This window comes from Trichosurus vulpecula, chromosome 2 (assembly GCF_011100635.1).
Source record: "Trichosurus vulpecula isolate mTriVul1 chromosome 2, mTriVul1.pri, whole genome shotgun sequence".
Taxonomy (NCBI): Eukaryota; Metazoa; Chordata; class Mammalia; order Diprotodontia; family Phalangeridae; genus Trichosurus; species Trichosurus vulpecula.
Genome location: NC_050574.1, coordinates 320,954,028 through 320,979,778, shown reverse-complemented (window position 1 = coordinate 320,979,778; position 25,751 = coordinate 320,954,028). Strand labels below are relative to the sequence as shown.

At 36.8% G+C, this 25,751-nt stretch overlaps 1 protein-coding gene across 3 annotated transcripts in view; it reads right to left on the bottom strand.

Moving 5' to 3' along the window:
• Positions 1-815: 815 nt before the first annotated feature.
• The window catches only part of PIK3CB (phosphatidylinositol-4,5-bisphosphate 3-kinase catalytic subunit beta), a 117,694-nt gene continuing 92,758 nt past the window's right edge, over positions 816-25,751 (bottom strand). The window contains exons 15-22 of one of the 3 annotated variants that reach the window (XM_036745632.1): positions 20,424-20,602; positions 19,149-19,258; positions 18,174-18,252; positions 12,434-12,601; positions 9,508-9,631; positions 8,026-8,171; positions 6,152-6,284; positions 816-2,425 (exon numbers count right to left, since the gene is read on the bottom strand). In XM_036745632.1, coding sequence (XP_036601527.1) covers positions 2,288-2,425; positions 6,152-6,284; positions 8,026-8,171; positions 9,508-9,631; positions 12,434-12,601; positions 18,174-18,252; positions 19,149-19,258; positions 20,424-20,602 — 1,077 coding nt within the window. In that variant the 3' untranslated portion in view covers positions 816-2,287. The remainder of the gene's footprint in view (positions 2,426-6,151; positions 6,285-8,025; positions 8,172-9,507; positions 9,632-12,433; positions 12,602-18,173; positions 18,253-19,148; positions 19,259-20,423; positions 20,603-25,751) is intronic. The other 2 variants (XM_036745633.1, XM_036745631.1) reach the window with 2 other exon arrangements.

Genomic DNA, 25,751 nt, shown 5'->3' with positions numbered 1-25,751 from the left:
TGTAGTTGTATCTATCTTGCCCCTTACATAGGTGGCAGAGAGTGATGACGGGTGGGTATCAGTGCCTTGAGTATATGTAATGATGGTGGTTTCTGGTCCTGTAGTTCCTATTTAGCAATAATAACATTTCCCAAATTCTCAAAGACTGCAAAGGAAAAAAGTGATGAATGATGGGTATAAGACAAAAGCCAAGGGATAAATATCTTCCACTTTGAAGGATCCTGTCTTCGGATACTGCTTGGGGTATAGTCTAGACATAGTATGGGTACAAGGTATGCTCTGGCCTATGAAATTTCTAGTATGAGCCCAGGCAGAATCCCTTGGGTAAAAGGCATTCCATAGCTGATCGCCCTACAGAAAGGGACTCATGAGCCTACCCAGTCTAACCTCTGCTAAGAAACAAACACAGTTCCTTAGGGTTCACCCAGCTACCGAAGCTGCTCCAAGAGTCAGACAAGCATGATGTCATTCAAACTTACAGGCTTTTACTGGAGCCTGTAGAAGAGTTACACGTTTACATTTACTCCTTCTCTTCTACCCCTCCCTCAAACCAACAAATGAAGTAAAGAGCTAAGTGGGAAAAGTGAGAATGGCTGTTCCCAGGAGCTATGTAAGAAAAGAGGGTGTGGCTTTGAGACAGTTCTTCAGGCAGACAAAGCCAACTTGGCCATTTCTGAAAAGGCACCTGTCTCTCTCTGTCTTAACCCGCAATGCTGACCCCGGGGAAAGAGGAATCCAAGGTAGTGCAGATTTCATTGTATTTTGGCTCATCCACTGATTGATTTGGACCCTCTAAAAAGACAATGAATCTGTTCTATGAACAAAAGAAAACAATTTTTAATCAAACTTCAATGGAAAAACACATTTAGTTGAAGGGTAAACATATCTGTTAATTTCCTTCCTTCCATTCCATCATCATGGAATGAGAGTGACCAGTATTGTTTGGAGAACAGGCAGCAGCTTAGATGGATCTCTTAGTGCTCACTAGAGCACACATTTTACACACTCAAACCAGTAGTTCCTATTGCACATATCAAAACTGCTCTCCACTTAGCACCCTAAAAATCTGGTACCTCAGCAAATAACTTTAAAAAAAATCCAATTTATTATGCAACTACTAAAAGCTGAACACATATTCTGCAAAAAATCATGTTGTTAGAAGTTTTTAATAAATACAGTAAGAACAGATCTGAGACTGTTCATTGGCATTTTTTAAAAAATACTGAATTTCAGGTTGGGAATTTATTTCATAAATAGTTTCCTTGTGTTTTGTTGCCTTTATTTTTTGGTACAGTTGCTCAAGTATTATCTCACATGTAGCTCACCCTTCCATACACATACAGTACATAAATCCGGTGACAACATACGCTTCTTTAGGGAAGTGGCTGGAAGAACTGGATCAGGCAGTTAGTTACCAGAAAGGAACGTGGAGAAAAAAAGCCCTGCTTTTGGCAAAAACAAAAACCCCAGGCTGAAGAAAACCAAAGGCAACATATCTGAAATACCCCTGTTTTACACACACACACACACACACACACACACACACACACACACACTCACACACTCTCTCTCTCACATGTGGGCACATGCGCTTACACATGTGAACACATGTGTATATTTACATATATTTGTGCGTATATATGAAATATACATACACACATGAACATACCATATTTGCCACACCATTAGATTTTCAGCAAGTCCTGATGGAATGATACCATGGTATAGAAATATCAACAAGAAAAATCAACAGGTTTCCACAGGTTTGATTAAAAAAAATTACATCATAATCTTTAAGTTGCACAAAGACACCCTTCTTTTTAAGTCCCATTCTGAACGTAAAAACAGCCACTGGTCCCATAATTGGTGTGTGTAAAGTCCTTGGCTGAGTTAGAATACTTTGTCACAACACAGAAAATGAATATTTACATCATTGCTTAAAAGTACCAAACTTTTTAAAAGAAGAAAACATCTAGTAGCTTTCTGCGTGCAAAGTCAGCAAGAAGTGATTATCCATGACGGTGGCAGATTTTGTGTTGGGTCTTTGACAATCAGTTCAGAAGAAGAGTGCAGTCTTCTAGGATCACTCAGGTGAGACTGGGTAAATTTTTTTTCCTTTTAAACTTGGCGTTCCAGGATTCTGTTCCCTTTTTAAATAATACTTGTTGTCAGGGCAGTGTTCAGTTTAGTGCAAATCCAAAATGAAAGCCAAACTAAACAAACCAAACCAAACCAGTAACAACAGCAAAAGAACAACAAAAAACATGGGTGGAGAAGCCGGTGCTCCTTAAGAGCGGTAATCTTTCCTCATGGTATGCGCCATCCAGTTTACTTTAGTAGTCCAACTTTCCCTGAGCGCCTCATCAAATTTCTGCTTAAATTGCTTGAGTGCTTCTTCCTCACTCTTCCCCAAGGCCAAAGAGTCCTAAAGACCAAACACAAATAAATAAGAGAATGAATGCTTACAGGATCAATTCTGACTTAACCCTTACTGTAAAGCTGTGTACATATACTACATCAATGGTCAGTTCAGTTCAATCTACCTCTTATGAGCATGGCAAGCAGCGCTGTACTACGACCTATTAAAGCATAAAACTGCACCAAGACTTTGGGGACACCCCGTAAAAGATGAAGGTACTGCTTTCATGGAACATAGCATCTAGTAGCTCTTTCTAAAAGAGTTTGTACAAATAAGATCCTTTTTAAAACCCATGGTTTTTTTTATTAATGTTTCATTTATTTCGTTATGTAACATTAATAATTCTTATAAGTAATATTTGTGGAGCAGAAAGCAACAAGAAAAATCTAAGGTTAAGTTAGAAGCTAACCACTTACTAAATGCTATTTAATGAAATGTCCATTAGAACTTATGACTACTTTGGTGTGTATGCCTCCTCTGATCGATGTATGGTTTATATGTACAAATAAAATATGAACTAACTAAAGATGTGGTGACCAACAATAACATCCTAGGCGAAAGGCTGATAATCTTTCAAAAGTGGCTGCTGGACTATTGACTCTGCATGAGTGGGGAGGGAATAGGGGAAAGACAACTTTAGAGTCTGTAGATAGCCCTAGAGCAGCAAGAAAACACCTGAGGCAGAATACAAAGGAATGACAGTGGGATAGAAAAAGGGAGGGGGAGGAGTGTCACAGAGGGCCCATCCACAGGCCCACTGAAAACCATCCTAACTGTTGCCTTCTGCTGGCTGCTGATCCTTGGCCTAGGCTCTTGTAAACAAAAAAGAGTCTGGGTTTGTTTTGGTGATTTTCTACACAGACATTTTGGTGATATCTCTCCAGTTCCACAGCATCTTAACTGGAAAGTTATATTTTTCAGCTGTGCTCAAATTAGAGCTTATGACCCAAGACAGGCTTAAAAAAAATTATATATATATTTCAATCAATCACTTTTTCTGTTCATCAGAAGGCAATGGATTGAAAAAGGAAACAAAATAGTTAGAACTAATTCATTTCTAAGGTATTCATTCAAGTCTATTATCTTTGCCTCAGTTATGTACTATACATATGTATTTGATTAACTGTATTAAAGTTGTTTGTCAGAAGCAGGCAGGGAAATGACCCATTAAGACTCTGGTACAACACTGGTAAAGGAGGAAGCAGCTGCTAAGGGAGATAATTAACTACAGGATACTTAATAATTCCATAGGGAATATGAAACTGGCCAATGCAATTTTCTTTTCTTTTTTTTTTTTGAGGGGGGAAGGCAGGGCAATTGGAGTTAAGTGACTTGCCCAAGGTCACACAGATAGTAAGTGTATCAAGTGTCTGAGGCCACATTTGAACTCAGGTCCTCCTCACTCCAGGGCCGGTGCTCTACTCACTGCTCCACCTGGCTGCCCCCAATGCAATTTTCTAGTGGCAGAATGAGGTACACTACGGTCAGGCACTTGAGGGTTATGAGGGCTCTCTGAAATCGGAAGCAGATGTGGACACAATGCCTTGGTGTATCCTGGGTTTCCCTTTCTTGCGCGTAGGTTTTTTGGGCCTCTACAGAGTCCCTTGGTTGAAGTGGGTCTCAGGAGAATATATTTCATGTTTGCCCTCCTGGGAGCCCCTGGAATGTTTTGGGGGATGCCAAAGAATGATGCAGTGGCAGTCGTGTGGAAACATGGACAGAGTGCCTCTCAAAGAAAATCAGACAATGGAAGAACAAAATATCTCTTCAGTTTCACGTGCACATCTGAAGCATTCTAGGCTGTTGGGATTCCCCTTTGCCCAGAGCTTGTGCCTCTGACTGCATATGAAGGCAACGGTTAACTTATAATTAATTTACTTATTATGGAACTTAGCAAATAACCATAACCAGAATGTTTAGTAAACAATGTAATACAGAAAACGATGATAAATTAGCTTCAATGGAGGGAAGGGCTAGCTTTTAAATTATTTACCTGTTTCAAAAAATACTGTAATAAATCCAAGTTCTTTGACTTTTTTGAATGATGAGATTTTTCTAGTTTAAACTTCTAAGTGCATGATCTTCCTAGCAAGAGTTTCGAGGAATATAATGAAGTTCATGATTATGAAGTCTTGAAATTTTATGCTTCTATCAGTATTTCAATTTAAATGGAAATTTCAATCAATACCTGATATCCATTCAAACAACAAGCATTTATTAAGTGCCTACTGTGTTCCAGAGAACAACAGAATAAAATCACTACCCTCTCATGGCTTGCATTCTACTGGTCTCCACAGAAAAGAAAGTACAATATAATTTATAAAGGGACAGGCTGTAATCACTTAGGGGAAGAGGAAAGGTTTTGTAGTAAGAGGTGGCAACAGTGCTGAGTTATGGAAGAAGGTCAGAAGTGTCAGCAGTGGCAGTGAGGAGGTGGGAAGTGTCCAGGCAGGCAGGAGAGTCTGTACAAAGAACCTGCGGTGGTTACAGAGGAAGGGTATGGCAAAGTACAAATAGGCCAGCCTGGTTGGAATTGAGCATAACAAGGAAAGTTGGAAAGTAGGTCTGGAAAGAAAGGCTGGAAGGCAATCTGTAAAAGGCTTTAGATGCTACTCTGACAAATTTGTATTTTATCCAAGAGGTGTTAACAGGTGATTCTGCCTAGTAATTTGGAACATCTTGGAAAAACAGGAAAAATGTGACACAGGTAATTATAACTAATGTCAAGATTGCAGTCCAAGTGGTCTAGTAAACTTCAGTGGTTGTAGTAAACCTACAAGACAAGAGGAACTTAACTACACGTTTTGATAGCTAAGTGTGTAATGTAGCCTTTTCTAAGTTACTTCGGGGAAAATAAAAAATCCTTCCAGAAGTGTAAAGTTTTACCAAATGTCACAAATTTACTTCATTTTTTTAAACTTTTCCCTTTTTTAAAGGTTTAATTCAATTTGATTTTATTTTCAGCTCCAAATTCTCTCCTCTTCCCTCTATCCCCTCCACTGAGAAAGAAAGAAAAAAAATAACTGCTAAAAATATGTATACGCATGCAAAACCAATATTCACATCTGCCATATTCCAAGGGGAAAAAAAAGCAAGAAATAGAAGAAAATACCCTTCAATCTGCTCTCTAAGTCCATCAGTTGTTTCTCTGGAGGTAGGCAGCATACTTCACTATGAGTCTTTTGCAATTATAGCTGGTCATTGTGTTGTTCAGAGTTACTAAGTCTTTCAAAGTTGATTATCTGTATAATATTACTTTTACTCTATAAACTGTCCTGATTCTGCTTACTTTATTTTGTATCAGTGCATAAAGGCCTTCCTAGGTTTTTCTGAAACCATCTCTATCATTTCTTACAGCACAACAGTATTTCATCACATTCACATGCCATGACTTGTTCAGCCATTCCCCAGTAGGGGGTAGCCCCTCAGAATTTACAATTCTTTGCTACCACAAAAACAGGTGCTATAAATATTCTTGTACATATGGGCTTTTTTCTGCTTTCTTTGATCCCTCTAGAGTATGGACCTGGTAATGATATTGTTGAGTCAAAGGATAAGTTTAGTTTATTAGCTTTTAGGGCACATCAAAATGTTTTTGAAAGGCCACTCCTTACCCCCCAAAGCCATATAGTTTTTCCCACCTTGGGATATTTTGGTAATTAGCTACTACAACAGATGTCTAGTCCAGATTTAGGAATGGAATTCTCCATGTATACAAAGTCAAATTCTTACCTTAAGATACTGTATATCCTTGACTGAGGTGAGCTCAGGAAGCCCCGCAGTCAACATCAGGGCAAACAGAGTGATAAAGAGATTCCCATGCCTTCGTAAAATCAGGTAAGCCTCTTCACAACACTTACGGAACCTACAGGTCGATTCCCATGGGCGCGGCAAAGGAGAGACAGAGCATGTTTCAGAAAAGGACTCAGATGGAGTCTTGATTCTCTAACACCCTATAAACTACTGTGATGTACTTTCACTTTTGATTGATGAAAAAAATCTGCTCAACTGCCAGCTATTAAATAAATCAGTCTAATGACTGTGCCTGTGATTATGTTTTTCTCTAAACTAAAATATCATATGTGGCATTGAGGTGGCGCAGCAGATAGAGAGCTAGACCTGGGGTCAGGAAGGCCTGAACTGAAATCCACTTTCAGAGTTGGACAAGTCATTTAACTTGTTTGCCTCTGTTTCCTCTGTAACCTCCTCTAAGGATCCAATGAGAATCAAGTGGAACAACATTTGCACAGTGCTGGGCACACTGCAAGTACTTTGTAATTGCAAGATGCTATTATTAACAAGGATAATAGACATTACAGTGAGTATAGCATGACTTAATTAGACTTGAGTGGATAATCCTTGGTTTCTTTACCTGCTGGGGGTTCGGAGGGTTCTACAGGTTGCGTTATCTACAGGGGGCTTGTAATTGGTAAGAATGATTCTTATCAGCTGAATAATGTACTCAACAGATATACAGTGCATGTGGAGACACTTCTATGCATGTTGTGCTGTGTATAACATCATTCAGTGTCATTCAAACCAAATGGAATTATTGGCTTTGATTTCAGATAAGCAGAATAAATGGATACTAACAAAAGGGTGTACACATTCTGCTATCTTTCTCACAGATTTATCAAAGCCATGTCTTTTTTATTTTTAATTTTTTATTATGAACTTAGTCACCCATAACCACAACAACCCTGAGGACTGAATAGGAAACCTGCAGACTTCTAGTTCACAGGGTTTTTTTTTTAAGTATTTATTAAATTTAACACAGTAAGAAAAAAGTTCCTGTTTATGTCACCTTCTGAATTTGTTTTCTTCTGTGTATTTTTAAATGTTTAATTCATGGTCTTTTTTGAATCACTATCGCTACCCATTAATTCAACCCTCCTATAACAAAGTCAAGTTTGCAACGCTCTAATCTTCCCTGAGTGCTGTACACGATGACTCAGTATCTTTTTTAATTGTATTTTATAACAAGAATAAGTAACTTCACCAAAAATACTAAGGACTTTTAGAAATTGCATTATTGTTTCAGTTGATTATGAATGGCTTTTGGTGGGTTTTTTACATTTATAATGCTCAAGAAGACAAAAGAAGCTGCTCTTTACTTTCCCAACTATGGATAATTGAATTTATAAAGTCAATTGTGTAAGATATAAACACAAAGGGAGGTATATTCAAAATTCAGGTGACTTTTTTTCCCTTCTGGTTTACAGTGAACATGGGCCATCTCCTTAAGTTGGATTAATCTAATGTTTATCATTAGATGGATCATAGAACTATAGGACATTAGAACTGTACTGAATCTTAGAGATCATCTAGTCCAACCAATTCATTTTACAGATGAAGCTACTGGGACACAGAGAAATGCAACTCTGGATGATTCTAGATCAGCTACAGACATCTAAACTAATACTGGACTTTAAGTTTTGGGTTTAAGGAGTTGAATGGGAATAGTACATTCATTCACTTTTAGGCAAATGGACTCTAAAAGATAACCTTTTCCCCAAATAGAAACATTGAATAGGAAATGCTGAATCCAGCTGGCCAGATGAAAAAGTGTTAGATGTATTTAACCTTGACATCAGGGACATACTCACCGGTTAAACTTTTCTGTGTTTCCTGTTTTTCCTTGCTGAATGACATGAATGAAATCATAGGTAAGAATGAAAGGCACTCGTTCCCGTTTAATGCCAAATTTAGACTTGAAGTTTCCAAGAATATGTCCAAAATCAATATGGAAGAGCTAGGAAAACAAACGGAATTTCATTTTCCCAGTCACTGGGCTGTATTTTGCTGATGTGTTTCCAACAGAAAGACAAATCTCTCAGAAGTCGCAGGCCTCTGATATGAGATACTTTACCTCAGCCCCTTATTCTCTTCATAAAACTCAGTCCATGGGTTCCTTTTCCCTTAGGAAAGGAGTTTTCTCTGAACATTTCTAAATTTTTAAAAAGAAACCCCTAGGTTCTTAAGAGCAATACATATGAAACAACATGTATATAGTGAGATGGAAAAGTACATTTTTAGTAATAAGGCAACTTTCCACTTCTAGTTTTCAAGAAGCAATACTAACTAAATTAGCGATAATTCACTATGGAGAACTATGGTTGTTGGACTCCTCAGCAACAGAAGGCACTTGTAACACTCCAAAGCTTGTTTTATCTATGAGCATGTATGGCTCAGTCAGAACAGATCTACTAGAAGTTTCAGATTCAGGCCCATCCTTTGCCTAGGGGAAATTAAAACAGGCCCATTTAATTTCATTAAGGCTTTTCCCCCCCGGTAAAGTCCTGAACCATTTTTATATCTCAGGAAATATGTTGGGAGGAGGAAACTTAAGTTAAAATGATACAACACACAAAATACCTTATTCATTTGACCAAAAAATGATTTTGTGTATAAACATGAATCACAGTGACTCACACCCGAGAAAAATTTCACATTCAAAGGATGATACTTCATAATGAACAATCTGGCCTAAATCTTTGCTCTCAATGATAAATACAAAACAGTATTCTAATGCTGAGATTGTCCACACTGGGATTTCTCAAAGTGAAAACAGGACCCTTAAGGAGTCAAGGGAGCATCGGAAGGAGAAGAAATGGGGACCGATCATGGCTCAACTGACACATCTCAGCAAGGCCCTCTTCTTCCTGCTCAGACCTCATCAGCACCCCCAGTGCATGATGAATTTATATCCCATTATTTCTTGAGGAATCCACTCCTTCCCTGCCATTATCTCTCCTCACCTCTATCCTGACTCAATTCATGTGGAACTATATTCATTTCAAACTCCCACAACTTAAGTGGATAGACCCAGGTAATTTTACTTAAAATGTCTCAGTGACATTGCTACAAATGAATGGAAATCATGGCAGGCATGAAGCACACAGGCATAGGATCTGTGATGGAAGGAATTTTACCTCAGAGAAGATTTAGAACGAAAACCTAAGGCTAATGGTTGGTCAGTTTGTCTAGAATTTCTATACGGAATGGCGTAATACATTTGGGGACACAGGATAGCAGCATAACTCAGTATTCTTGGGGTTTCCACTGAAAGATAACAGACAGCAACTTACCTGTCCAGTCTTCCTGACCATGATATTGTCACTATGTCTATCACCGATCCCTAAGACATAAGAAGCTACACAGTAGCCAGCACACGAGAGAGTGAATTCTTCAATGGCTTGATCTAAGTCATCCCTAAAACAAGTCAACAAGAAACGAAAGGTGTATTTAGGCCACTTACGCTACGTAGTGTCTAACATGTACTGTGACAGGTGCAACTAATACAAAGAGGAAATTGAATTCAAAAGCTCAAAAAGAGAGATAAGTATATAAATAACTAAAACATCTGAGTTAGGCTTCGAAGAAAGAGAAAGATTTGAACCGATAAAAGGTGGAAGAAGAGCACATACTTCATTAAAAGCATGAAGTATAGTCTTCCTGACCATATCACCAGTATTCCAGTGTAAGCAAAGGCATGGAGAAAGGATGATAGAATGAGTGTGGCTTTAATGTAGAGGACATGAAAGCAAATATTATCAAATGAGAATAGAAAAAAAAAGAATAGACAAATTGCAAATGGCCTTCAATACCAGGTTTAGTAGTTTGTACTTTATATGGTTGGCAATGGGAAAGCATGTAGAAACATGCATTATAGGGGTATAATGTGAAGGATGTATTAGGTCAGGAAGAGATTACAGGCATCTGTCAGGAAGTGCTAACAATGGTATAGTTGATATGAATGGACCTAATTTAAGTTAGTATCAATGGAAGTAGAAAGAAAAGAATAGATATGAAAGCAATATTATACACCTAAGATTAATAGCTTTTGGCAACTATTTGGATGTAGAAGAGTAGTCTTGACAAGTAGTCCATTTTTGGGTTAAACAATTTATCTAAGAGATATCTAAGAGATGCTCAGAAAAGGAAAATGACAAATGTTGGAGGGGATATGGAAAAAAATAGAGCCACTTATGCATTGTTGGTGGAGTTGTGAACTGGTTAACCATTCTGGAGAACAATTTGGAACTGTGTTCAAAGGTTTATAACTGTGCATACCCTTTGACCCAGAAATACCACTATTAGGTCTGTATCCCAAAGAATTCAAAGGAAAGGGAAAAGGACCTATACATACAAAAACATCTATGGTAGCTCTTTTTTGTGGCGGTAAAGAACTGGAAATTGAGGGGATGCCTGTAACTTGTGGAATGGCTGAACAAGTTGCAGCATATGATTGTGATGGAACACTGTTGTCCTATAAGAAATCATGAGGGAGATGGTTTCAGAAAAATCTATGAAGCCTTATATGACCTGATGAAAAGCAAAGTGAGTAGAACTATGAAAACATCAGTAACAGCAACCTGTGTGATCAACTCTGAAAGACTTAGCTACTCTGATCAATATACTGACCTAGGACAATTCCAAAGGACTCATGACGGAAAATGCTATCCACCTGCTGAAAGAGAAGTGATGAACTCTAGTGCAGATTAAAGCATTCTTTTTTCATTTTATTTTGCTGTTTTTTGGGGGCGGGGGAGGCATATGCAACATGGCTAATATAGAAATGTTTTGGATGACTTCACATGTATGATGGATATCATACTACTTGCCTTCTCAATGATTAGGAGAGGGGATGGAAGGGGAGATTTTAGAACTCAAATTTTTTTTTTGCAAAAATGAATTTTATAAATAAAAAGATAAATGAATAAATGACTCATTTATTGATTTTTTGAGATGGGTGTTAGGTTGAGAGGTATGACATGATGTTAGTACAATGGAGACAAATCATACCAGGTCAGATGTGGAAGTTAACATGTGCAGGGTGGGTCTAAAGACTACTAGATGTATTACAGTAGAAGCATTAAAAGATAGTGAGTAATTGTGTAACTTACTGGTGCTATTTCTAAAGGGAATTGTATAGATTTGTGAGAAATGGCACTTATGTGTCCTAAACCTAATGAAAAGACAAATACATGGTGAAGGTAGGTTTTGCTTGATGACTAAACCTAGGGAGTCGAGAGTGGGTCTTTTGAATATTTTTAATCAATGTGGAAATTAGGCCCTAAATCCCTAAGTATTAAATACTATAGCTCTGTAGTATTATTTAAGTCATAGAGTTTAAAATGAATATAGACCCCTTCTAGAAGCCATCAGTAGCAAAAACTTCTACTTTCTTGGATTTTGCTTTCAAGTGTATTTCCCCCCCCACCAAAAAAAATTAAGACTCCAGCCATGAAACCCTCAGTTAAGCTTTGGAATTTGGTCTATATAAGGCAGAATTCATTAGTGATTCTAGTAACAGCTAGCGTTTATATAGCACTTCGAGTTTTCCAAAGGACTTTGCAAATATTCATTTTGTCCTCACAATTCTATTATTATTGCCATCTCATGGATGAGAAAATTGAGATAGAGATTAAGTAGCTTGCCACACAGCCAGAGAGCTTCTGAGGTCACATCTGAACTCAGGCCTTCTTGATTCCAAGTCTAACATTCCATCATCTGTGCCACCTACCTGTCTCTAATGAATATGTAGATCGTAGGAAAGATACTATAGTTCCACTGTGATCTAGTTGGATTAGTAAATATTCATGAACATCTATAGAGTGCCAGCACAGTACCAGACATTAGGAATACAAAGACAAACCTGGCTAAATGACATCAATATTCTTTCCTATTCATCTCTGAGGCAGAATCACAAATATCAGAGTTGGGGGTGGGACCTCAATGGCCATCTGTTCCAACCACTATTTATAAAAAATTCCCTCTACAACATGCGAAACAAGAAGTGATCCAGACAGTGCGCAAAGACTTTCAAATGAAAGGGCATTCATCCATTTCCTAAGGCGGTCCCTTCTACTTCTTGTTAACTCTACTACAAAATTTTATCAAACCTAACTTTTGTCTCCTTGCAATGTCAACATAATGATAAAGTTTCTTCAGAGCTGTTACTGACAAAGCTGCTTTGAAAAAATGATGATAATCAGAAAAAAATAAACTAACCCAGAGTTGTATTCTTTAAGCCAATTTAGAAGAGCATCTTTATTGAAGGCAGCTGTAGCAGCAACATTACTACTATTTAGCTGAATATCGGCGATTGTTTCAGACGTACTAACAACTTCAATCAGGCCAGAGCGGTCTCCTGTTGCTAAACAACCATATGGCAGCATTCTAAAAGAAAAACACATTGATACATTTTTAGGAAACATGAGAAAATGTACATGTATTCAAATAACTTATTTTAAGGTTAGGTCAATAAAATCTTTTATTTCCCTCCTAATTATACAAAAACAAACATGTTGGTTATATGCTCTTCCAATCTCCATTTATGATATTAGTGTCACAGGGAAAATTAGAATAGTTTTACTTTCTGTTAAGAAGTAATTCCCTTAGGAAAGCAATAGGTGGAGCTATTTAATGGAATTTCCTTGATATGCTAAGCCAGCTTTATGATAGGTAAAAAGCAGGCTATACATTAATAGAATAAATAAGGGGGAAATCTATTTAAGAGATTGAGAGAGCAACACTATCTTCGATTTTTGTTTTTTTTTTTTTGCAAAAAATTGTTATCTATATAGAAAAAATGCAACTCATTTTCTCAGTGTTCTAAAGTCAGAAGCAAGTCAGCCATAAGAAGCTTTGTAAAAAGGAACTTTTATTCTTCTAACGAAAATAAATGAAAGTCCATATTTGTATGATTAATTAACTCTAGAAAACAGCAAAGGCATATATGTAAGCCACTGAGCTCACAAGATTGTTACTCCTTCCCCGCAAAGCAGAGCCCCCACTAGATATTCCCAGCAGACTCTGTGGTCCCCGCTTGTCATCTCTAACTCTTATGTCTTGTTGGCGACATGATTATTTCCTTCTCTTCCCTACTATGCCCTCACTCATATACTCAGAGGCCAGGTTCTCTCGAACTAAGGAACTCCCTTCCACTCTTTAGTAGATAATTTCACAAGTTTCAAATTCAATGACTGAAAAAAATCCATCACCTAGTATCTTATGATGATGATAGAAATGCTTATATAAATCAGTATAAATATGGTTGCTGTATCTCTGGCAAAGAAATAACATTTCCCCTTCCCCTCCCCTCCTTCCTCCTCTCCCCTCCCTGCCCCCCCAAAATGGTGATAGGGTAAAGAGATTGTCCTCTTTTCCATTCAGTTTTATCCATATTTCCTGGTCAGATCACACCTAAAGTTTTCTGGGATCTACATTTCAGGTACATTTCACTGATAAACTGGAGAGAGCATCCAGAAGAACAACCAGGATAAGTGCCTTGAAATCATGCCATATGAAGATAAGCTGAAAAAAGTGGGCATGTTAACCTGGAAAAGTCCTAACAGGGGGACATGATAATTATTTTGAAATATCTGAAGGGTTATCATGCTTAAGATGCATTAGATTTATTCTCTTTGGTTCTAAAATCAGAAAAGGGTGAATCTGGGCTTGATGAAAGGAAAAATTTCCTAAGAATGAGTGGGCTGCTTCAAGAAGTAGTAGTGGGCTCCCTGCTTTAGTACAGGTCTTAAAAGGTATATTGGGGAGGGTATTCTTGTTCAGGTATGAGCTGAACTAGATAGCCTCCTAAGATTCCTCCCAAGTCTGAGAATTAGTGATTCAGATGCTTGGAGACTTAGTATGGGAAAAGAAATTTCAAAAATCCTTTTTGGCAAATTTGAATTTTATTGTTTTAAAAACACTTGATTTTATTCCTAGATGGTTAGGACCCATATCACCAAAAGTACTTCCAGGATATGTATGACACCAAGAAACCTTAAGACAGTTAAGCCATGAGATTAAATTTTAGTAATTCTGATAATGGCACTATCCACTCTTATCTATTCCTCCCTCTCACTTCCCCTGCCAGGATAATTCAGGCCCACCTAACGCTGCACCTTCCTATCTACAGCATCTTCTAGACAGTCTCTCTCTACTTCCTTTTCCAAGCAAACCTGTGATGCTTCTCTCGGAAGAAAATGATTTCATTAGATCACTACTCTGTTCAACAACCTCTAATGAAAACCAAATTCTTTTGCTTGGCTCCATCCTACCTAACCATCCTTGTATTCTATTACTGAATATACACCCTCTGATTAGTTAAGTGAGCCTCCTCATTTCCTTACCATCACCCTGCTCCTGGCCCTATACTATAGATTATATGCTGGACCCTGGGAAAACACAATAGTTTAGTAAAATAATGTAACCTAATAATTTCTATTTGGAGTATTTTGCCAAAAGGCATCACAATAGAATTACATGATATTATGGATGTATGGGTGTGTGTGTGTGTGTGTGTGATGATATCTGAGTGTGTGTGTGTGTGTGTGTGTGTGTGTGAGAGATGATATCTGAGTTTTCCCTCACTTATTCTAGTTCCTATGCCTTTGCTTATGTCATTCCCCTTTCTTGCCTCTCCCTGACTACTGTAAATGCTACTCATCCTTCCAGTATCAGCCTCCTTACTTCCTCCATGAAATCTTTCCTGATTGCTCCATACTGATATCTCATTCATTTTAATTTATGGTCCATAAAACTTGCTTTGGCGTTTTTATATCTCTTTGCTGATAGTATTTCTGGAGTATTTTCCAAGTGTCTAATCCTCTTACTATACTGTAAATTCCTTGAAGACAGCATTGTGTTTTATGGTTCTCTTGTTTTCTACATGGGACCTAGCAGCATTGAGTAATAATAATTGTTCAATAAACAATGGTTAAATTTAAGTGAAATGGTTGCAACCAAATTTCTGGTTGCAAATATCACATCAGGAAGAAAATATTCCTGACAAGTTACTAGTCAGTTAAGTAAACACTTCTGGATAAATGTCCCACTTAGTATAGGACAGCTTATGATGGTGTGATTAGAAATATGGGTAGGATTCAGGAAGAATAGTAAGAAAGAGCCAGGAGTTTGCCGGAAAGTGTGAACTTTGACTCTCAAATTTATGAAAATCCCCACCTCTTCTTTAATCCCTCTGGATCTAAATTTCCCGTTTATAAATGGGAATAATGGCTTGTTCTAGGTCTGTGGCATAGCTTTGTTCTAGATCACATAGCAGACTTATGAATCATTTAAAAACACCTAATAATTAATCAAATTATTCATCTAAATTCAAATCTGAGCTTGATGGAACTCAACCAAGAATGATTAGATTCCTATAAAATAAAATATACTTTGAATGTACTTTACTATAAAAAGTAGTCATGGTATTATTTATGGCAAAATGTTATTTATCCTTGAGAACAACATAGCAGTAGAAGGATGGAAATACTTCCACCAATGCTCTCATATATATTACTAAGGAAAGAAAAGCATAAAGTCAAGTTACACTCCTCAGAAACTAAAGACACTGATTTGTAGCTTAAAAAAATGGAGTTGTTTCCTTTGGTTGAACTGAGTCCAGTGAGAATACTAAGAAAAAAGAAATTAATCTCAAGCTGCCTAGAAAGCCTCACAGCCCAACATGAGGCCAGGAAAAATGGAAGAGAACCTAATGCATGCTTTCTTAGTCAATGGAGGCCTAAAATATGGATCTAAGCTAGACCCTGAATGAGGTCATTAAATCAATTTATTAGTGTCTACTCTTTGTTTCATGTGGGGAAAACTGCTAATCAATCCCCTGATTATGAGCTCTTGGAGCACTCATTGCTTTTTTTATGTTTCTTCCCCCAAACTCCCCGCCCTCTGTTTTCCACATGACAAAACACATGATAGCCATCCAAGAAACACTTGTAAGGGACAATACTACAAAAGTAAGGGTTATTCCATTCCTTTTCTAATGATCTGTTTAATGGATATTTTTTTTTGAAAAAAATTTTCTATCAAGTACAGATAACAATTGTGGAACATGTTAATTTTCCCAGTTCCTCATTACGTTTATACAAAAAGGCAATAAAAACTAAGCTTTAATATAAAGTCACTACTGGCCATCGTTATCATGATATGACATATGTGAGTGTATTGGTGACAGGTCAAAGTGCACTTTGCCTCTTTCTTGGCCTTTTGCCCCACCTCACTTGTGTAGCCAAACTGGGCATAAGCCTAACAATGTCCTTTGCAAAAGCAGGCAGTGATGGAAGCTCCTCAGCCCCTTGAGGACTGAATGCTCATAAACAGAAGGGGAAAAAAAACAACATCCTTATCAGAGAAATGACTTGGCAGATTTGGGACAAATCTTTGGTGTCCTGTCCATTTCCTCTGGACTTCATCGCATCCAGCCTCTGTCCCTAAGGTTCTTATTAAGGCCACCAGCAGCACTAAAAGCAAGCCTGAACAATGTAATTTGCATTTCCATCTTTATATTGTTCTGGCATTCACATCCTCTGTGGCCTATGGAATAATTCACTAACTTTTTAGCTATGACACACTAATTAAAAATTTTGAAAAGCACAAGAGAAGCACAGAGGGGTAGCAGAAAGAGCACAGACTCAGAAGCCCCAGGTGGGAACTCAAGATCTTTCCTTGTCATGGGATTTGGGGCTGAATTTTTTAGCCTAACAAGGCCTCTTTGCTAATCTAAAAAGCAGAGTCAACACTTGCACTCTTGACCTTGTAAAATATTAGCAATTATGCAAAAGAAAATGTACTGTGAAAGTGCTTTGTAACCACAAATAGACATAAGTCAACTGTTTTCATACTGTACTCTAGGAAAGAATATCAATCATGTATCAGCACAATGAATGACAGGCAAGAAATCTGAACTCCAGGCTTATCTCTGTCAAATGGATCAAAGAATAAAAAGTATTTAAAAACGAATTCAAATCTAGAAAGGCTGAAGACTAAAATTGCTTTATAAAATTTCCATTTTTTTATACCTTTTCCTACAATTAACTAATCTCACCACTGGAAACGAACTTCAGCCCTTTCAAAAAGGGGAGGAAAGCCCACTTCTGCAGGTCCTATTCTAAAAGATTATAGTAAGGTATAGTTTTATTAAATCATATGGTGAGTACTTGCATATTACTTATCAACATGGATAGTGATATAACTGAAGAAGACAGAACTTGGAGTCAACTAGCTTGACTATTTGAGTTTTAGGGGTTTACAGAGAGAGAGAAAAATATAAAATGGTAAATTAACAAATAGGAATATAAAACTTCAATAAATACAACTAATGAAAAATATCCCCGAGTAATTCTATTATTAGCTTTTCTCTTCCTGGAAGGAGATGTTTATCTAAGGTAAAGACAGAGATGTTCAAGGACAAAAATGGGAAGAGTCAAGACTATTGCTACCACTTAGATATTCCTACATTGTGCTACCAAAGCCACTAGCCAGTTTTCCCCTGTGATCTGACAATGCTATTGCAGAATGGTGGGACCTGAGCTGTATCTTACCACTGGACACTCAGATACATGAATAAAATCTGTTGTTGTTGTTGTAGGGTCCTTTCCTATTAACAACAACAAAACAAAGCTATTTTTTTCTCCCTCCTCTCTCTTATCCTTTGAGAAAAAAGAAAAACAAAATACTTTTAACAAATATGCATTGTCAAAGCAAAACAAATTCCTGCATTAGCCATGTAAATCTGATGCTTTTACTACTAGAACCCTGACAGTTTTAGAAAACTAGGTGTATGCAAAAGAAAAACAAAGTGGTGGTTGGAATAAAGGTTCCCTCACTCTCCATGAAATAAGAATTGTATTTTCAATTTTTTAGAGCAAAAGCCTAAAAATGGCACATAAATGAAAAAACAGGAATATAGATTCACCCAAGAAATGGATTCATTACAATTCCTTACCGGAGATCCAATCCAGCCTCTTTCCAAAGTAAATCCATCAACCGCAACATTTGGAGTGTCAACATATCTTGTCGTAGATCTAAAAGAAAAGATTGCTTTATTTGTGCTTTTGGTTTACTATGCTTAATTATTATTAAAATGTGGCAGCACAATGCATCTGAAAATAGAGGAAAGAATTTACCAGTTACAAAGGATCACAGCGATATTACAAAATACAAATGTTAAATAACATATGTGTCTGGGCTGCACCTACCACTTCTTGGCTTTGTGACACCAAGCAACTCAATACCGTCTCTTTGAAGTTGTGAAATTAAGAAAAATCATATGTAAGGTCTCTGTTTCCATTATACTACAATTTCAAAAACTGCTAGTTAGTGGGTAAGTCCTCATATGTCCTTCTATCATCATGCTATTTGAGATCATTCATTCAATTATTAAAAATTTACTGAGCACCAAATATTTGGTAGGTATTAGTATTACTTCTTAATTCAGTGTATAATGTAATTGTTTTTCTCTGCGGGCTTGCTTTAAGAGTTGCACCTGAAGGTCTTAAAAAGCCACGTTTCACACTGGGTTTGAGGTTCGTCGCTCTTGTATTAGCTACTTTTTGTTTATCAACATGACAAAAAAGTAATTTTCAGATAATGGAGATAAATATAGGTGCATATTCAAACTAAGGTTTCTAAGGTATTTTAACACAGCCTCATTAAATAAACATCCTGAATATTCTTGGTTAGTGTGACTGTCTTAGAAGTCCTTATTTAAAAAAAATACCAATTATAAACTTTTGTATGTTTAGAAATGTAATAAAAAACCCCATCATTTAAGAACCAAAAAAAAAAAAACACCCAAACCCAACCCTTGTTTTACTCCACAAATACCTTAATAGACACATAATGCATCTGCCAAAAGATGACAATATGAAATGACTTACAAACCTGAAGGAAGTTAAAAAAAAAAAAAAGAGAGACTTACCATCCCCATTTTTAAAAATGACACCCACTGGATCTCCTCCGAATACTTTGTTGTTGTACACTATTCTTAGAGGCTTCATTTTAGAATCCATGTACTTGCACTTCTCAACACTAATAAAAGACAAATATCACTAAGAAAATTCAAAGCTGAAAACATGGAGAAAACTCATTCCACCTCAGCAACAAAGCTTCCACAAGAACAGACTTGGTTGCCAGAATGTAGCATTAAGCCAATGGCATGGACTCACAAAATGCAAAGATTTTCAAAACATTATTCTCAATTGGCTTCATATTGGGAGCACTTTCCATGGCTGGACTGGATCAAATTGAATTTTGAAACTCTTTATTTTGTACTATCTTCATCTTTCTTTCCAACAATCCCTCAGAGTTCCCACCATTTTTTTCATGACTCAATCATCTTTCTGTATTATCATCAATCTGTGTTATATTGAATGGCTTCAAAATCAGAAGAAAATATTCATTAGCTTCAAAACAGTCTTATAGCAAAGATATTCTGACTTCTTAAGGAAGAAAGGATCCAATTCAGGATTTAATATTTAACATATATTATGTTAAAATAATTTTCTACTATTAGCACATTTACATAAATCAATTTTTCACAATAAAGGCATAAAGTTTTCTAGAGACTATATTTTAAAGCACAATAGACAATATATCAATTTTATGTAATTCCTAACATTTTAATTGCATTTCATTTTTAATTTTCAGGGAGTAACAACAACAACAAAACTTATAATTTATTTACATATAATTAAATGGAATTGACCATTTTTTAGAATATCACTTTCCTAAAGCCATAAGTATATGTTATCTGAATTAAAATGCTGACTATTCTGCACTAAGTATAATAGTCCATTTATATTGTAAATCTAGCTTAAGAATATGACCTTATATAGTTGGCAGAACTCAGATTTACAGAAATGGCTGATTTTATGTCATTTTAACTACCTCCTCAGAATCAGCTGACAAAGGATTACTGAGTTAAAAGACTACTGTCAATATTTACATCAGAAGTAGGTAGTTCTTAACCTTTATGTTATGGGCTCCTTTGCAAGTCTAATGAAACCTAGAGAACCCTCATGAGAATAATATTTTTAAACCCTTAAAATAAAATACATATGATTATGAAGGAAAAATATATTGAAAATACTTATTTGAATATTAGAAAGAAAACCAAGTTCATGGAATGTACGTTAAGAACTCATGATCTGTATAACCCATTTTTTATTTAAAAGGACAGCAGTCCATTACTTACTAAAGTTCAGAGAGTATGACACAAGGATTCAAAGGTGACTGAAGATCAGAAAGGGCTTCTCGGTAAGCATTTTGTTTTAAGCATGTGTGCATTGCCTCTCTTCCTTTTGCTTTGTTTAACTTCACTGCATTCAATTTTATTAAACTATTTAAGGTCTTCAGCTTATTAAGAGCTTCAACCTGAAACATAAGTTTCAAGAGATTAATTACTAGGAAAAAGAAAAAAGAAAAATGTTTGATACGATCATATTAATATTTTACCTCCTTCCTCCTCCCTCCCCGCAAAACAAAAAACCTTGCAAAATTAATTTAGGAAGAATATTAAAAAAAGAACAGGGGTGAAGCTAAAATGGCAGAGCAGAAAGAAGTATAGAGGAGTCCCAGTCAAAACTCCTACAAAGAGATTTAGAAAATGTACTAAGATGAATCCTGACTGGGAATCCAAGAAAAAAAATCCCAATAAGTCAAGTTTCTAATTTAAGTCTGCATAGGGAGACAGAGAAGTTTGCGGACACTGGGGACAGGGTCCGGACAAAAACTCAGCACACAAAACATTCCAAGGCGCATACCTAAGAACAAGATGAGGTACCAGATGCATAACAGGTGAGACCTTGTGCAGGTTCTGGAACAATGCCAAGTGGCAGTTTTGTCATTCACTGCTTAGTTCTGGGTTACAGATCCAGGTTGAAGTGAGGAATGGAAACACATTGTGGGGTGGCTTTCTGGGGTAAGGAGCTGTCACAGGCTTTAGGCTGTATACCAAGCAAGGAGGAAGTTCAGAAACAAGCAGCAGGAGTATAGCTCAGATCCCAGGAGTGGAATGAAATTTTAGTTCCAGCTTCTAGCCCAATCTGAAGCCAACAGAAGAATACAGGTGGCTAATGGGGACTGAAAGGACCCAAACACAGGTCAGGAACTTCAACAGCTCAGTCCAGGATGGCAGTGATTAGACTTTGCCCTGAATCTAGCTATTCTGGAGCCACAAAAATTTTCGGGTCTCCAGTCTTAGCCATTTCTAAAATCATGAATAACAAAACACTCAATACCACATGAAAGCAGCAACAGGACTCACCCAGGCCTTTGCTCCAGAACTATGCTGAGCCAACCTAACAGAGTGCTTATAACACTCATCATCATGATCAGCAGCAGCAGCAGCAGCAGCATCACTAGCAACATTTACATGGTGCTTATTATGTGCCAAGTCAGAAAGCAAGCTGGGAAAATGAGCAAAAAAAGCTACAAAAGAATCCCATCACAAAAAAGCTATTATGGTGACAGGAAACAAAAACACAGAAGAATGACTCCAAAACATATACAAGCAAAGTCTAAAAGAAAGACACAACTTGGACAGAAATTAAACTAGACTTCCTGGAAGAGACTGAGTGAGGATTTTTAAAAGTTTTTTTTAAATAAATAAAGTGAGAGCTGGAGGAAAAAACTGGAAAAGAAATGAAAGCTATGTGACACCATGTTATGATCAACTTTGATAGATTTAGCTGTTTTCAGCAATACAATGATCTTAGACAATTCCAAAAGACTCACAATGGAAAATGCTATCCACATCCAGAGAAAGAACTATGGAATCTGAATGCATATTGAAGCATACTATGTCACTTTTGTTTTTTCTTTCTCATGGTTTTTCCCTTTTGTTCGGATTCTTCTTTCACAACATGACCAATATGGAAATAAGTTTAATATGACTGTACATGAACAACCTATACCAGACTGCATGCTGTCTTGGGGAGGGGGGAGGAAAGGAAGGGGGAAAAAAAACTTGGAACTTACAATCTTATAAAAGTGAATGCTGAAAACTATACATGTAATTTTTAAAAAATACTATTAAGTGGGGGAGGGGAGAGAAATGAGAGCTATGGAAGAAAAAATTGGAAAAGGAATCAATAGCTTGGCACAAGATGTACAACACCTTGTCCAAATGACAAAACTCCTTGAAAATTAGGATGGACTGAAAAGAAGACAATGATTCCATGAGGCAACAAAAAATATTAAAACCAAGTCAAAAGACTAAAAAATACCCCAAAATGCAAAGATATCTATCTCATAACAAAAAGAAATTACCTTGAAAACAGATTAAGGAGAAAAAAATATTAAGAATCATTAGATTATCTGAAAGCCATGACTATCCCCCACCCCAAACCACCCCTGGATATATTTCAAGAAATCTTAAGATAAAACTGCCCAGATCTTTGAATGAGAGGGGGAAAATGGGAATACAAAGAATCCATTGGTCAGCTCCTGAAAGAAACCTCAAAATGAAAACTCCTAGAAATATGATAGTCAAAATCCAGAGCTCCTATATCAAAGAAAAAAAATACACTCAGGATAACACACAATTTAGCATCAACCACAAAAAAAGGAGCAGGGAGCTTGGAATATGATATTCCAGTAGACAAAGGATATAGGCTTAAAGCCAAGAATAACTTACTCACAAAAATGAGTATAATACTACAGGGGGAAATACTGAACCTTTAATGAAATTGAGAACTTTAAAATATTCCCTATGAAAAGACTGACACTTCATTCAAACATAAGAGTAAAGAGAAACATAAAAGGGTAAGCAAGAAAGGACAATGATAAAGGATAAATTGCTTACATTCTAATATGAGAAAGTGATAGTGTCCCATCTGAACCCTATCATCATCAGGGGTCATAAAGGCAGTGTAACTAGGGAGACATGGAATGATTGTGTATGTCTTGATCTTAAAAGAAGAATGGACAGGGAGGAGAAGAGAATATACATTGCGGGGCTAGGGGAAAGAGAAGGTTAGGGAAAATTCTCATATCAAGGAGCAGAAGTAGACATCTATAGAAACAAGGAGGAAAGAAAGAGTGGGTGGAGTGGCTGACTTTTGAACTTACTTTTGTCTGAACTGGTCAAAAGAAGGGAAAAGACACACACAGAGCTGGGTATAGAAAAACATTTCACTTAACAGAGAGATAGGAAGGAAAGGGAAGGAGGAGGAGGAATTAGAGGGAGGAGAGTAGATATAGGGAGGGATTAGTCCTAAGAAAAACAATCTAAGGATGTACAAAAATACTTATACCTCTTTTTGAGCTGGCAAAGAATTGTAATCTGAGGGGTATTCATCATTTGGGGAAATGACTGAACAAGTTATGGTATGAAAATGTGATGGAATAAAATGGTGCTGTAAGAAACGAAGGAGATTTTACTTAAAAGTATAAACCTAGTTCATATCTTCAATCATCTTTAAAAATCTGCAGAGTCTAACTTAGGCAAAGAAGTATCTAGGGAAAAAATTGTTGCTGCTGTTAATAATGATAGCATTTTCATAACAACTTAAGGTTTGCAAAGTATTTTACAAATATTATCTCATAAGATTCTTATAACCCTAGAAGTATTATACCACCCCCATCTTATAGATGAGGAAACTGAGGCTGAGAGAGGTCAAATGACTTGCCCAAATGGCTGAAACCAAATTAGAACTCAGGTCTTCTGAATTCCAGGTGTGCCTCCTAGCTGCCCCAGATCACTAACATATTTAAGAAGATGGGCCACAAGCAATAAAAAACAACACTCCCACTAGGCCTCTTCAGGGCACAATTTAATGTGCAAAAATTTAAAAGGTGATACTATGTGCAATACATTGTGTCAGATGTTGGGGGTAGATACAAAGATAAATAACAAATAATCCTTGCCAAAAAGTAGATGATTTTATTAGGGTAGATGGGCATGTAGATAAATACAAGCTAGAGTAAGTATGAGGAATAATACTGCTGCCATGCCATGATTTCAGATGAAGGAGAGAGAATTTTCAGCCAGGAGGTAAAGATCAAGTGAAAGCTTCATAGAGGAGGAAGTACTGGATCTGTGTTTTGAATAACTGATTTATGAAAATCAAGTCAAGAGAGAGGGGTTGGGGAAGTCAGAGATAACTATACAAAAACATGGCAATGAAGAAACAATGGGACTTCCTGAAAGATGGACGGCAATACAGTTTGGCTAGAGCAGAAGGTATCTGTGGAATGACAGAAAGTAAAGACTAATGAGGTAGGTTGCAAACAGACTGCATAAGGTTTTGTATATTGGGTTAAGGAGTTTAGTCTATTCTGAAGGCAAGTGAGTTCTAAAGCCTTTAGAATGGGCGGTGGGGGGGGGGGGCTATCTGTAACATCACCAGGCTTGTGTAGAGGGAAAAGTTTGGATCTAAGGGTGCGGGCATCGGAGATAGGAAATTTATTAGGAAGTTACTATACCTGGGGCAGGTAAAAACTGAGGCTTGAACTAGCATGATGGCATTTGGAATAATATAAAAGGGACAGGTGCAAGAGTACTACTCTATGGCAGAGACTGCACTCCATATGGGAAACTGACCCTCACATCCAAGGGGTAATCATTAACAAATTTCCCCTGTGTTCTGACCTTGTTTGGTTCCAAAGTACGGATCTAAACTGAGGTGCACAACAAAGAGGGGAAAAGAAACAGAACACAAGGTAACTGGATCAAGGAAATGTTATGTCACTAAAAATATATTCTGGTAAACTGTCACTGTAAGGAATTCTCAAAAAGAAGGTCTTAAAATTTCCACACATTTTGAAAAATATAATTAATTCTGATGCAGAGATTCTGACATGTTAAAGTAATTAACTGCAATAATTGATGATTATTTTTCATAGTCAATCTTTAAAAATAACCGATAATTTTTTTTTAAATCACTGCTTTGATGCCAATTACAATCTAACATTACGCAGTCAAGATTTATGACTGAGAAACATTTTAGAATGTCTGGGTTCAGGATAAATTTGAAGGTTTTAAGGATAAAATTAAAGTCTGACCACCATTCAAGTTGAAATCTTTAACCTTTTTTTTTTCTCTTTAGACATAGCAAAGCAACAATGTAGTAAGGGATCAAATGATGGTAAAAGCTTGCAAATAAGGACTGGTTTGTGTATTGATTAACCGTTAATCTCCCTCCCTGCTTATTTCTGCCTCCTTTCCTGTTTATGCCAATGCCCTCAGGAAAAATGCCCAGCTTTCTCCCTTGCAGCCTTCTAAAATGCTATCTCTGAAAGCTTATATTCTATACTGACTCCTTCCCCTGCCCAACTGCACAGAAATACACAATCTCCTTTTGCAGTGAATTCCTACAGAAGTTAAAGTCTTAAGTATGTACATATATTACACAGGTATTTAATGCATATTCATGTAGACTAAATCATATAATGAACCTGAGGGCAGAAATATTCGTAACTTCCTGTCAAATTCACAAATAACTTCTCTCCAAACACTGCCCGCTGCAAAAATTATTCTTGCTATTCACCCATTTAACACTAAAAGGATCAAAATTTCTGA